The 15,756-nt window shown below is 34.2% G+C and overlaps 1 protein-coding gene across 1 annotated transcript; it reads left to right on the forward strand.

Annotated features, from left to right (window-relative positions):
- The first annotated feature begins 3,146 nt into the window (after nt 1–3,146).
- Nucleotides 3,147–4,236, forward strand: LOC122590005. The gene is made up of 3 exons (XM_043762345.1): nt 3,147–3,347; nt 3,503–3,866; nt 3,998–4,236. Exons 1-3 carry the CDS (start codon nt 3,147–3,149, stop codon nt 4,234–4,236), a joined length of 804 nt encoding a protein of 267 aa, XP_043618280.1.
- Nucleotides 4,237–15,756: the final 11,520 nt, after the last annotated feature.

Genomic DNA, 15,756 nt, shown 5'->3' on the forward strand with positions numbered 1-15,756 from the left:
TTGACAGTTTGATGAACACCCCTATTGTTAACCTTTAGATTAAACTCAAGAGTCAAGATTTAAAAGTAACATTTAAATCTTAATCCTTGATTTAAATTCAAGGGTAAAGATCATCAACTTCACTTATAAGGTTGCTTTCAACTTTAGAGGATCTCAATCCCTATATCTATATCTATACTATATTACAAAGCAAATTCATTTTTCAACTTTCAAACTTTTTAATATTTAAAAATGTACATCTATATCTATATTATAAAGTAATCCACTTTTCAACATTCAACAATGTACACATGATAATGCATGATGTACCATCCATTTATATTATAAAGTAAATCCACTTTTCAACTTTCAAACTTTTCAACATTCAACTATGTACACATGATAATGCATGATGTACTATCCATCAATGCCTACAACTTTCTCTCTCCTCCATAAATTATTTTATTCATTTAATTCTTTTAAAATCTTTTATCTCAAAAACTATACATCGATAAATTATAAAAATTACATGGGTGTTCTTAAAATTTCATGATCTTTCATTAGAGATGTCATTCACTTTCGATGAATTTTTAAATTCGAGGTCAGAGCCCGAACGGCTAAGGCATTTGGTTATGACACTTTATGACATATAATCTCCTGTGACCTATCACACTTTATAACCTATCACTCTCACCATTTCACCGCCGCAACGCGCGAGTACTTGCTCTCGTAATATTTTCATGTAAGAATTTAAGAACCCCCTGCGATTAAACATTTCGTACAAATAGTGATTTGTAAGTACAGTACTTATTGATGAACTTCCATGCTAGCTATTTATTATTGTATGTTGATTATTGTTGGTGATCGACCAAGCTAGAAACCCTTTGAATATTCGCTAGCTGGCCGGTGATCGACTTCTCAAAGAAAAATCTAAGGGGGTAAGGAGTGAGCTGGAGAGGGTTGGGCTCAAACCGGCGGTATCACTATTCCGGGTGTTGGAGGGTTGGGCTGGAGGGTTGGGTGAATGTATGAGAAACATGTGGCCATAAAATCAAATTGGGGGGGGGGGGGCGTGCATTATGAACGTTGGGGTGGGTCCCTTTTGACCAAAACTAGCCGTTTTCCAGCTTTAAATAAAAAACAAATAAATTTTTATCTTCTTTTTACCTTTATTTAACCAATTATTCTTCCATTTCAAATACAACAACAATATATTCAACAAAAACACATACACTATAATAAAAATGTCTACTTCATCTTCATCCAACGAAATCATCCTCCCGCCTATGCTACCCGACTTATCAACGTGGAGTTCGTTTTTATTTTTTAAAGAAGCGTTAGCGGCGGTAGAAGAGCTAGAAGACTCGGGTTCCTCTAACGACACCTGCACATACATCGAGCGACATCGAGAAGAAACCCATGAAAAGTTAATGCATGATTATTTCGCGGAACCGCCAAAGTTCGGCGAACGCTTCTTTCTTCATCGTTATCGCATGAGTAAAAGGTTGTTTTTAAAGATTGTTGGTGACATTGAAGATAACTACCCGTATTTTCAACAACATACGGACGCAACGAATAGAAAAGGATTCTTGGCGATACAAAAATGCACGTCGGCAATCAAGCAACTCTCGACGGGTGAACCATCGGATAACTTTGATGAGTATTTATGCATGGCTAATCGCATGTAACGCGAATGTCTTACCTATTTTTGTGAAGCGGTCATTAATTTATATCGTCGGGAGTTCTTACGTAGCCCGACATCTCATGACATCGCTATGATCCAAAGGGCACATGATGCGCGACATCACCTTCCCGGAATGCTCAGTAGTATTGATTGTACGCATGTTGAATGGAGGAGTTGTCCTAGGCGTTTGAAAGGGCTATACACGCGTGGGGATCATAAAGTCCCTACGATCATGATTGAGGCTGTCGCATCACAAGATTTATGGATTTGGCATTCGTTTTTTGGTCATCCCGGGTCAAACAACGATATAAATGTGTTGAATCAGTCACCGTTGTATGATTCGGTTCGAAATGGGACGGTTCCAAACTCATCATTCATTCTTCGCGGTCGGTTGTACAAACGTGGCTATTTGTTAACTGATGGTATTTATCCTAGGTGGTCTACATTTGTTAAAGCGTATCCACACCCTGTCGATCCAAAGGAAAAGAAGTTCAAAAGAGTATAAGAAGCGGCAAGAAAAGACATTGAAAGGGTTTTTGGTATTCTTAAGGGAAAATGGAAGATATTGGAGCGTCCGATTCATTATTTCGATTTAGACAAGATTGGCAAAGTCGTCGAAGTGTGTTGTATATTGCACAACATGATCATAAAGGATGACGGGAGGGCAATATCACCGATTCATATAATGGACCAACCAACACCAATAGTATATGATCCTAGCGTTTTACCGGAGTTACATGACGAAAGTGTCCATCATCGTCTCCGTTATGAGCTTACAGAACATGTAGCGGGTCTAGATTTGGCATACCTCGATGACCTGACTTTTCAACCAACACCGATTGAAAATTTAATTTAGTATTTTTAGTATGTTATGTGTTTTAGTATTAAAAATAATGTTGAAGTGTTGTTTTTTTTAGTTGTTTATGAATGTAGTATTGTGTTTTTATTTAGAATATGTTATGTTTTAGTAATAAAAGGTTATGTTTTTTTATTTATTTAAAAAAGAAAAAAAAAGTTGGGAGGGTTGAAAATTTTATGGAATGCCACTAAAATAAGTTGGGAGGGTTGAGTGAGAGGGTTTAAAAGGTAAAATGAGGTGGATAAATATTATTGGATGATTTTAAGAGGATTGATAAAATCCTTGTTACCACTCCTAGTCCCTTAAGGTCGTTCCTTATAACACTTCTACTCGGCGTCTGACGCGGCCGACACAGAAGACGTTATAAGCACCGGCGCATCCGGTGCTTGCGTCTAACATTGAACGCAGTAGAAGTGGTGGTTGTGGGTCTATCATGCAAGTGAGCCGTTGCAAACGAAAAAAAATTATTTTTTAAAATATTTTCAATACTAACGGCTAGTTTAGTTGTTTTTTTTTCCCTCCTCCTATATATACCACTATCACACTACCCTTTTATTTCACACTATCAAACATACACACTTCTATCTATCTTAAACCATCTCTAGCACTTATCACCCAAGAAAAATGTCTGACTCATCAGCATCCTTTTCCTCTAGCTCTGATTTTGAAGCAACCGAATATGAATCCATCAATCGGGCTGTTTCCCAGATGAATGCAGTTTTCAATCCCGAGGCCATAAGCGCTTGTCTTAACGTTATCTTCGACGAAGAAGAAAACCAGAGTCAAGCAGCTTCAAGTTCTTCAGCACCCAAGCTGACTAGAAGGGTGATCCATCGAGATCACCTTGGTGCTGCAAAACTTTTATACGATCATTACTTTGCACCTAACTGCACCTACCCACCCGACATGTTTCGTAGAAGGTTTAGAATGCGAAAGGAAATGTTTCTCTGCATAGTGCGGGATATACACTCCTTTAGCAGCGTTCAACCGCTACCGAAAAATTTCAGTTTTTCCACAAAGCACCCACGGATTATGCTGGTCGACCCGGTTTTAACATTTTCCAGAAATGCACTTCTGCAATTCGTCAGTTAGCTTATAGCTATAAGGCTGATGCTTTAGATGAGTACTTGCAAATAGCGCAAGATACGGGGTACCAATGTTTAGACGCTTTCTGCAAATGTGTGATACAGTTGTATCAACACGAGTATTTGAGAAGGCCAACAGAAGCAGATATCCAGCGTATAACTGCTAAACATGAGGAGGTCCATGGTTTTTCGGGTATGCTTGGTAGCATAGATTGCATGCATTGGGGTGGAGGAACTGTCCAGTGGCATGGCAATGGCAGTACACACGAGGCGACAAGGGCCATCCCACAATCATGCTTGAAGCGGTTGCTTCCTATGATTTGTGGATCTGGCATGCTTACTTTGGCCCTACTGGTTCGAACAACGACATCAATGTCCTCAACGAATCAGATTTGTTCGACGATTTGCTTCAGGATAGGGCTCCTAAAGTAGAGTTTGAAGTAAATGGGCAACGGTTTGTAAAGGGATATTACCTAGCAGATGGTATTTATCCTGAATGCTCTTGTCAAGTCTTTCAAGTGCCCGATGGAGCCGAATCCACCAAGTTCAAGAGATACCAAGAAGCTGCAAGGAAGGATGTCGAGCACGCATTCGGGGTTGGTTCTTCAAGGTCGTTGGCAGATTGTTGAGCAACAAGCCCAGGCCTACAATGTGAACAAGATAAAACGTATCATGTTATGTTGTGTGATTCTGCACAACATGATCGTTGAAGATAACGGGCGTGCAATTACAGAGTTTGAAGAAAAGTTGATAGCTAACACTGTCCTCCCAACTCGTACGTGGTCTGAAAGGTGTTCAACGCAGCTTCGTATGTACGGGGAGTTGCGCGATAGAAGGACTCACCATGAACTCCGCAATGCTCTGGTTGAACATGTTTGGAACCTCCCAGAACACGGCCATCAACGTTGATGTCAAGTTTTTTTTCTTATAATAATATGATTTTTTCACAATTTATGTTTAAGTTTTTAAATAAATGTAATGTGTTTTATGTTTTTTATAAGTGTTGTAATTTGTTTTTCTAATAATAAAATGTGTTTTATTTATAATAGATTGTGTTTGTTTAATTTTGTGAAAAATAAAAAATGAAATAATATAATAATGTATGAATAGTGTTAGAAGTGAGTTAGAAGTAGGAGTTATAAAGAAATGTGTTCTTAGTGTGTTTAGAAGTGATAAATAATGTTAAAAGTGAGTTAGAAGCGATACCTTATATGTATAGACCTAATTACCCCAGTGAGGTAAATCCTTCCGTTTGTCTCTACCCGACCAAACCGAGGCTACCTAGACAAACACTCCCTCACAGCTTTATTCGACTTAGTTAGACCACCTGAATCAAAATGCCACTCAAAAGTTGAACATGTATAAATTTAAGAAGTTTGTATAGAACATATATCATAAATGTCATATATCACAAAAATAATAATAATAATAATAATAATAATAATAATAATAATAATATAATAATAATAATAATAATAATAATAATAATAATACTGTTTCTAAATACAGCCCCCAGGGCTGTGTTTAAGGTGCATAAACTGTTTGTACATTTACCATGAAAATCAGGAGACAGACTTTTAATATGAAAAGTACAAGTTTTTTTATGCACGTTAAATACAACCCTTAGGACTGTATTTAGCATTTCCGATAATAATAATGCAAACAAAAAATAATTTGTTAACATGAGCCCATAAGTCACATGCTTAGACACATTTAATGAACTACTATTTTCTATAAATATACGTGTATTTAGTAGGCATAAATGAAATATAAAACTTATTATTTAAGGATGTAAATATCTTAAAACGTTGACTTCATTAAATGTCTTTAAACACGTGACTTGTGAAACATATGTTAAGAAATCCCATAAGTAAAGTTATATTGGGTGAACCACTAACTAAATTTTTTAATTTGTTAGTAATAAGTTTTTACAATGCCTTGGATGTTTTTTCGGTTAAATCAATGAAGTCATTCCTGCTATTTACCAGAGGTGGCTTAACAGTATTATGAAGTTAGGCGATCGTTTTAGGTTCCAAAAATTCTACAGGCCTCAATTTTTTATATATTAGACTTAATGTTTGGATTTTAGATTAAATACCATTATATACTTTGAATTACAGTAAAACTTATTTGATTTTTGCATCAACATATGTATCTTTTTTTATTACTAGTAGTTCAATAACAAATATCAAGCTATTTGTTTTTCCTTTTTTTAAAAAAATTTATTCATTGGTAATTAACTAGGCCCCTAAAATTGATCTCGCTTAAGGCCTCCAAAAACCTTAAGCCGTCACTGCTATCTACCAAACATGGACCAAATCTATGGTCTTTCTTATAGAATAAACTAGCTCCTTTGAAAGCTAACATCCTTTCATGGAGACTGGAAATGAACCGAGTTCCTACAACTGATCAACTGCGTTTGAGGAATATCAACCCTGCCTCTACTATGTGCCCCATGTGCAACCAGATTGATGAGGTTGCTGAAAACCTCTTCCTATATTGTCCGTTTGCAAGCTCTCTCTGGCACTTCATACTCTCCTCGTGCAAACTTCCAATCATCAAACCCAACAACTTCAAGGAGCTGTTTGAAATCTCCAAGCGCCCCATGCTTGATCCAGCAAAAAGAAACCTTATTAGCATGGTTGTTCTTGCATATGTTTGGGTAAGCTGGAAGTACTGTAACGACTGCATATTTTCAAGCAAACAACACTCAATTCGATTTGCCACAAAAGAAATCAAATTGATAAGTTTCCTTTGGCTCTCAAATAGGTCTGTGTTGAATGGCAAAAATAGAGTACTTTTAGTCCGTAACTCTTTGGTAACATATTTTTGAACTTCGTTATGTAACTGTAAACTCTTCCCTAGCATCTCACTAGTTTTTATACTAATAAAACCGTATTGAATGTTCAAAAAAAAAAAAAATAGAAATCACCTACGAAAAAATGATATTCACACTGACGTACGAATTGAATAAAAATTTTGTACATATGTTAGTGTGAACATTTTTCTTTATACTTTTAAATTTGTCCACACTTACAATATAAAAATTGTATGTGTCTATAAGTGTGAACAATTCAATAAAATTTAATTTTTTTCAATATTGTGTAAAATATATAAAGTGTGAAAAAATAACTAAATTGTTGTAGTGAACATGTATCCCAGTATGAAAACAATGCTTTTTTTTTTTTATAATAAATAATCGGGTTTCTCTATAATTATAGTTTAGTAAATAAAGATTCAATAGGGCTAAGCTCAAATTTGAGGTTTTTTTTTTAAAATTGAGTCTGTATAACAGAAACTTCAAATTTGAGGTTTTTTTTTTAAAATTGAGTCGATATCCGACATGACAGAAACCTCACTGTATAACAGAAACTTCACTGTATAATAGTGAAGTCTTGCACGTATCCTAGATAACAAGGTGTTGACTATGGACCGTTACAAATATTCGGAGAAAAAACTCTTAATATTTGTCATCCTTAAAGATCGAACTTAAAACATTAAAAACAAGTGTCTCTAGACTATACATGATTGACTCAAATTTGAGTTAAAAAAATGTCGTTCTTGCCATTAAAAACCCAAAAAAAAAGTTCAATTTCCATTTTCAGAAGAAAGAAAGAAAGTCAAAAAGGCTGCAGACCTGAAACGCTGATTTTTTGCATTTCCTTAGTAATCCGACAAGGGGCACGAAAGAACAAAAAAAAGTAGCGTACGTCTTGTGTACCAATTGTAGCATTAGTCAGACATTTGATCATAAGTTTAGTGGATCGATATTACCATTTTTGTGTAACATGAAAAAATTCACAGCATTATGGATCACAAGTCAAATATATATGATAATTTGCTACATGGATATTTTATTTCCTATCATAAATACTTTTTAAAATTTTTTTTTTTGTTAGTGAAAATTTTACGTTATAAGGCTATACATAACATAAAAAATAAAAAGCTTTTTGATATATAGAGCTTTTTGCCTTTTCTTTACTTTTTTTTCTTATTTTATTTTTGAACGTTATTTCTTGGCAACGTTTAGTTGGTAAGAAATAAATTAAGTTTAATGCACATTAATGTTTATAATTATTCCTCATACATAGTATTTTACAACACTTTCTCATGGCCATTGCCCACTGTCCAAACTTTTGGCATACAGTTCACATTAAACATAAGTGAATCCAAAAGTTTTCAATATTTGATTGTTTAACCACTTTCCGTTTAAATTGCATGTATTCATCATCATAAGTAGCTAGGCATAGTTGTAATCGTTCGTTGTTACGACTTTGGTCCGGTCACTAGCACTGCCTTCAACCCCTTGAGGCAAGGATGGAACTTTTAAGGGGCCAAAGGGGGTTTCAGCCCCTCCAAAAGTATTTATTTTTAATACTAATTTACTTATATATTCTTCAAAAATAATTTTCATGATACATATTAGCCTCTCTAATAAAACTGAATTTTATGTGTCATTGAATTCCGCCCCTCCATAACAAGTGTTCAAGTTCCGAGTTCCGCCCCTCCATAACAAGTGTTCAAGTTCCGTCATTACCTTGAGGTTATTCTTTATTTATAGTTCGGATTTCTAGCTAGTTCATTATATTTTGAAATTTAAATCGTGAAATTCTTTTCATCTATATTTGATTGTTTCTATTAATTTTTACTTATTTTATTGTCATTTAATTATTACTAGTGTATGCAATGACGGAACTTGAACTTCATTATAAAGGGGGTCAAAGAAAATTTGGCTTAAATGTGCTTCTACATATATTCTTTCCCAATTTTCTTGTGGGGTTAAATACATATAGATTTGTTTTTTTATCCTCAAATATTAAATAATTACTAATTACAATCCAATATTCTGGAGGGATCATGACCCATTTTGGCCCTATGAATGTTCCGCCACTGAGTGTACGTGTCCTTTCATTATTTCGTCGCTGTATCATGTTATAGCAATTTTTCAGTAGCTAAACGGTTTAATATATATCTACACTATATTATAAAATAAATTACTTTTGATTTTTAACATTAAACTTAAAATTTCAATATTGATTTTAAGTTTCAATAATGTATACATTCTAATGCATGATGTATCATACATCATAGCCAAATTACATTAATAACTTTCAGTACTCACTGGCACCACCGCCGCCACCACCAATAATCTTCGCCGCCACCACCGCTGCTGTTACCATCACATCACCACCACCGTAATGTACGGGTACCTTTAGGGCGTTTCCTGCCCATATTATATGAGAAACTAATTCAAGAATATCTTTAATAGATTTTGTATAACTGAATTAGTTTCAAATCTTTTCAAATCTATATATGTGACTTAATTGAATTGCTTCTATGTGACTTAATGAACTAGTTTTGACCTATTGAGAAGATCGAATTTATATATAAGATGTCTAATTATAACAAGCAATAAAAATGTTCAAAAGAATAACAACCAACAAAAATGTTCAAAAGAATAACAACCAATAATAAACGATACGTGGATAATATACAGTACTCTTATTTATCAAAAAGTTTATTTATTATGCATAGCATTTAAATATACTCAGTATCTTAAAATATTTGAAGACGTTGGATAATATACAGTACTCTTATCTATCAAAAAGTTTATTTATTATGCATAGCATTTAAATATACTCAGTATCTTAAAATATTTGAAGACGTTGTGGCATAACAGAGAATTATCAAAATCCTTACGTATCATCAGTGATTTAATGATATAGTGATGTATTTTTTTGTTTACGCCGTTTATGGCGAAGTTATTGTTATTGGCAAAATATTCAAATCTACTTTTAACTAGTGGTAGTAATCAAAATCCTTACGACCGAGGGCATCCTTGAGCTGCCACATCATATCCTTACAAATCCTTATACATCTTTACAAATCCTTCAAATTTTATAATTTTATCTCCAATCATACAAACATCCTTACATATCCTTTTCCTTCACTAAAAACAAAAATATATTAGTTAAGGACAAGTAAGGGAATACTTCAAAAAATTCTTGGTTTTGAATAAGCTTTAACGGCAAAGGATATCTAAGGGCACCTAAACGCTCCCATTGAAGGTAGCCTTATAAATTTCTAGAGAATAGTGATACACCTGGCAACAAAGTACGATTTGGAAACAAGCTAGCCTCGTTAAGTTGGGCTTTTTTTCATATGATCCAGAGGGTCATCTAAATAATCCACTGGGTCAAAATGAGATCCCAAATTTGAACAACAAAGGGAACAGGTTTCAAGCATTCTGTGGTTAATTGAAAAAAAAAAGTAGAAATTTTAATAATAGACAAGCCAAATAATATATTATTTATTATGTTAGATAATTTACTATTTAACTAGTTCCAATTTGTTCAACATGTAAAACGACATTACCTTGAGAGGCCGGATTCCAATCCTAACACATAACATCGACTCTTCAGTAATAATCAAGTTTATATGAATAGCCGATTATTATTATATCATTAGAGCAAGGGTGTAGTCGGCTAGTTTTATCGGCAACGTATATCGGCTAGTATCGGCATTTTGACAAGGCTATAGCATTTGGCTACTTTTGACAAGTTACATCGGCAAATTGTATCGGCTAGTTTTGACTGATTGAAATAGACGTTGGGAGTATGAGAGGAGCATGGGGAAATGTGATTTCCTTTAACAAAAATACATATTGAAATTCTTAAATAAAAGTTGGGAGCATGAGGAGCCGATTGGAGCCAATTTTACTACACTCTATCATTTGGCTTATTTTGGGTAGAAATTGGCAAAAAATTCTAAGGTCATGTGTCATAATCTTATTGGCTCATTTATTTACCAAACTTATCAATTTGCTAAACTATTGATAATATATCCTTTATAAGTATATATACCTTTTGGAAAAAAATTGCCATCTCGTGTTGTTGGAATATATATATATATATATATATATAAGAGTGAGATATTTTGAAACCACCTCTTATTTTATGACCAACTAGGACCATTGATTTTTGTATACCATCATCATCATCTACTACGATATACAAGACTTTTTTGTAAAAAACACTAAGACTTTCCGGCGACGGGCCCACCAGAAAATCATGTGTAAGTAAGTTACGAAAATCAATGGTCCTTTTTGGACTTTTTTTAGTTGGTCTTAAATTATCTTTCCCCTATATATATATGAGGAGTTATTTGAAAACTCCTATTAAAAGAACTCAAGAACTCCTTTACACCCTTAGATCAAAGAAAAATTGATGGACAAGATTAAAAATAAAAAACCCTTCTCAACATTAGAGGGGTATTTTCGTCAGCTTTTTTTTCTCTCTCTTACTTTAATAGAATTATATCTAATTCACTAAAAAACGTTTATCCCACAAACCGTAAATCGTTAGACGAAAAGAAAAGCGTGGGTAGTCTTAGAATTTCGTCCTCTTTCATTAGAGATGTGATTCGATATACTTTTGGCGACTTTTTAAATTTAGTTTTTTTTTATCACATTCATCTTACACATGTGTAAGTTGTTCATCCTACACATGTGTAGGATGAACGTGATGGAAAAAAAACCGAAATTTAAAAAGTCGTCAAAATTATATCGAATCGCATCTCTAATGAAAGAGGACGGAATTTCAAGACTACCCATGTTTTTTTTTTCCATCTAACGATCTGCGGTTTATGAGATAAAAACTTTTTAATGATTTAGATATTTTTTGATTTAATAAGAGAAGAGAGAAAGAGAGTGTTGGACAACTTTTTTAATAATGACAAACATGCCCTTCCTGATCTTGATAAATAACTCACCCTATATATATATATATATATATATATATATATATATTTTATTTTTTTTTTCTAATCAGTAATACACTAAATATGAGGGTCAGAAAATAAAGTAAAAAGACATACAAGGTGATATATAAGTATACATGTCACACTCGTTAAGTAAACGAGTGACACCAAATAATTTATCAAAGTCTTTGTGTAAACAAATGTTATTTGTGTCAAGTTTGAAAATGTTTCTTCTACAAGCAGTATAAATATTAATGTTAATGTTTTCTAGAATATTAGTAACGCTAGCTACCTTGATCATACATTTTTGAATAACTTAATTAACAGGAAAAGTTTCATTGCAAAGAAAAATGTATAACGCCATTGTTAAGGGGCGAGTAAAAGGAGGTGTTGGTGATTGTGTTAGCCTAAGAGGTGAGTGATCGATGTACGTGATCGATTGTGTTGGACTGTTGGCCTATTTTTACTTTACTTTTATTATTTGTTTTGTTTTTTTTTTAATAATTCTAATTGATTATATTGTGGAGTATTCTATGGTATAATGAAGCAATAAATTTGAACAATGGAAGGAAAAACGAAAAAGTGATGGCTGAGGTGATCGTGAAGTAGAGGGTATATACGAGCGCTCACAATGCCTTTGTTCCCTGCTCGTTCCTTGTTGGAGGACGAGTGCACACCACTATGTGTGACTCGCCCTTCATTCATTTTGAGGCAACTCGTTCCCACAGAGACGAGATACAAACGGCCTTTTTCTTTTTCTATTTTATATTGCCCAATTTGAATATCGAGCCGTTGCCAAGTTCAAAGGGTCACATTGACCGCATATTTTCACGCATGCAAAACAAACGGTCATATTGACCATCTTCTCCATTAAAACTATATATATACACAGTGCATATATCTATATCTGTACGCATATATATCTATATCTATAACTAAATTTCTCCAAAACATCACCCATTTTCACCATACAAAATGTCTAGGAACTTTAGCAATCAACGGGGTGACGATTTCTTTAACGTGGCGCTTAACTACTCGCCCATCAACTTGTCAGCTCCATCTCAAGTATTTCACACGTCACCTTCCACACCACAATATCCACCCTACATACCATTACCAAACGATTATTAATACCAACAATGGCTACACTATCAACAATGGCTATCACAACAACAACACCCCTCAACATAACCGCCACCACAAGTCGCACCCCAACTACCACCACATCCACCACCGGTCGATGCACCCTTCCCAACCAAAAAGAAAGTCAAACGAATGGCGAGCCACAAAAAGGGAGCTGCAGTCGAGCCATCACTTGACTCAAAGAAAGCTTGGACCGAGTTGGAGATGAAGATTTTGACTGAGTGTTGGCTCGATGCGTCCGAGGATCCAGATTTTGGGAATGATCGAACGGGTGACAGTTTCTGGGACACGATGATTGAGAACTACAATGTACAAGTGGAATATCATAGAAACAAGAACCAAATGACTTCCAAATGGAGGACGATTTGAGCCCAGGTTGCGAAGTTCAATGGCATTTGGTCCAAGTACGATGATAACCGAAGTAGTAGAGAAAATGACACCCAAGTGATAGAAGAGGTGCGAGCCGCCTACAAAGTCGAAGTTGGTGTCGCCTTTAACATGTATGAATGTTGGTTACTTTTGAAGGATAAGTAATTGATTCTCGCGTCTTTTGTTGTGGATGTGTTGGGTCGTAATATGACAAACAGGAGACCGGGAGTCGGGCCGAGTGATCCGGTTAGTGTTGACAGTGATGAGGATGTTATCGCCTATGAACTCGTCGATCTTGGAACCGCAAATGAACTCTTCGGGCCCGACCCGTATCCGCGTCCAGCTAAAACAAAGACTCCCCGCACTTCCGCCTCTTCCGATGCAAGTTTAGCTCGATCATCAGACTTCTCTGCCCGAATCAAGAGGCATTGTAGAACCCGACAGGAGATTATGGAGTCCTAGAGGGAGTCACTAGCTTTCATCCGCGAGGAAGAAACGAAACGGACGATGTATTCGACACTTTCTTTCATGGGGACAACCGAGTTGGACGAAGAGGAGAAGAGGTTCATCAAGGACGCGAAGAAGAAGCTGATGATAGAGTATACACCCATCATCCTAGGTTCCAACGGTGTTTAGTTGGTTTTTTAGTTGATTTAATATGTTGTTTTAATAATTATTATGTACCGGACTCTATAATATGGGTTGTTTTTAAATTTTCTAGTTTAATGTGTGTGGTAAATTTTTTTCTAAGTTTTTTTAATATATTTTTTTTAATTTTTATTAATGAAGTATGTTTTTTTTAATTAATTGAATGGTTTTCTTGTATTTTTACAATTATATATATATATATTGTGAAGTCCCTCACTCGATGGTTTAACCCACAAGTGTAAAATACGATAAGTCAAGTAAGCACTAGATTGGACTAGTATTACAATAAATATAAATGCAAGAATGTATATAAAGTAATACGTTACTTAAGCAATATAAAGATAAACATGTAAAGTAAATGGTGAGACACAATGTAATTTTTTAAGTGTATTTTATTTATTGATGTTAAATAAAATACATGGTTGTTGCGGAACTAAGATATTACAAAGTAAGTATCTAAACAACCTTATGAATTACAAGTGATCTAATACTTTCTAAATAAATTCTTTTGATCGAAATACTTAAAGTTGTGAAGTATAACTGTTTAGATCGAGAGTATTTAAGCAAAGGCACCAAATTGCAAAAGTGTAATTTGGACAAGGGAAATGACTTGGTATTTATCGGCAAAAAGAATTAGTATTAAATTCTTTTTGCTGTACAAATAAGGTTTCATGCATTTAAGAAAAATATTAAAGTTTATTCCTTAAAAGCATTGGTTAAAGTATAAAATCAATTTGATGTGATTTGTGATACTTTAACCAACTACCTTTACACACGTGTAAGAACTTTTAACAAAGGACAAATGGATTGTCCGGATAAAAGCATGCAAAAGCAAATAAGTCAATTCCTCGTAATTAGTGTTCAAACTTGTAAGGTCTAGAACACTGACAAGGACTCCAGTCAGGAGATCTAGTAAGTCTTCCAGTAAGCTCCGCTATTTGTCAGACTTCTTTCTTCAGACTTCAGTCTTCGACTTCAGTGAGAATGTTCTTCAGTGGAATGTTCTTGACTGGAGTGAAGTCTAGTGAACCAATCTGGTGGAATCCAGATTCCTGTACAAGTAAAATGGTTCACTGGTCTTCTCATAATTTCTGGACAAATCTTCAGAGGGCTCCAGTAGTCTTGTCCGGAGTGAGTCCAGTAAATCTGGACCTAACATATATATATATATGGTAACACTCCATTGAGAACACTTTTAAAATAAAAACGGTGAGAACAGTTTAAAAACATCATTTTGATGCATTAAAAGTCCATAAAACTAACATAGTGCAAAACTAATTATCATTATTTAAGTTTTTGATAACACATTGATCCGTCAAAATCGAAAAAATCACGTTTTTTGTTGGATGCATCATTTTGAGAATATGCATCCAAGATGGATGCACAAAACAAAAAACGTGATTTTTTCGATTTTGACGGATCAATGTGTTGTTAAACACTTAAATAATGATAATTAGTTATGCACTATGTCAGTTTTATGGACTTTTAATGCATTAAAATATAGTTTTTAAGTGTTCTCATTTGTTCACATTTTAATTTTGTTCTCATTTGATAGCCACCATATATATATATATATATTGTATTTTTAAATGTTTAAAAGTAAATACATGATGGGTTCTAGACTAGTCCTGATATTATGGGTGTTTTGAGGGATTAGTCTTTGGGCTGATGTGAAGCTAATGTAGTGCTGACAAGGACTAGTCTTTGAAGAATGAGTGATCAGCGCTGTGAGTGTTCTCCTGTATCGGTGAAGAACTAAAAAAATAAAAATGGTTTAACAATTATGTCTTTCAATCAAATAAGACAAATATACGCAGTACAAATGAATATAGCCCATTGATCAATATATAGAAATTAGACTTGTGCGCATGCAATAATGTTTTCGTACATACTTTGTAATTTTTTATAACTAAGCTAAAAATGTATAAGTTGATGTAAATTAAATATGTTAGTTATAGAAAAAGAAAATTTGACTAAAATGTATAAAGTAAATATGAATTAAGATTTAAATTGAAAGGGTGTAAAGATCGAATACTGTAACTTTAACTATGAATGGTAAAAACACCTACTACCAAGGTCCGCCTTTTGTACTAATCCCACGCCACAACCTGCAAGAGTAAACTAAAAGAAATATTGTTGACTATTTTGACTAGTCATTTAAAGAAAAACCCGAAAAATTTGAGTAGAAAACTACAAATGGACACTAACAGGACGGCGTCATTTTATACACA

The sequence above is a fragment of the Erigeron canadensis genome, chromosome 1 (genome assembly GCF_010389155.1).
Source record: "Erigeron canadensis isolate Cc75 chromosome 1, C_canadensis_v1, whole genome shotgun sequence".
Taxonomy (NCBI): Eukaryota; Viridiplantae; Streptophyta; class Magnoliopsida; order Asterales; family Asteraceae; genus Erigeron; species Erigeron canadensis.

Bases quoted from the DNA above. Each gene is read 5' to 3' on its own strand.
- LOC122590005 (XM_043762345.1), top strand. From the start codon at position 3,147: ATGTCTGACTCATCAGCATCCTTTTCCTCTAGCTCTGATTTTGAAGCA. The intron at 3,348-3,502 runs GTGATCCATCGA...CTCCTTTAGCAG, and splicing joins CACCCAAGCTGACTAGAAGG to CGTTCAACCGCTACCGAAAA. The intron at 3,867-3,997 runs GTACACACGAGG...TCAACGAATCAG, and splicing joins CCAGTGGCATGGCAATGGCA to ATTTGTTCGACGATTTGCTT.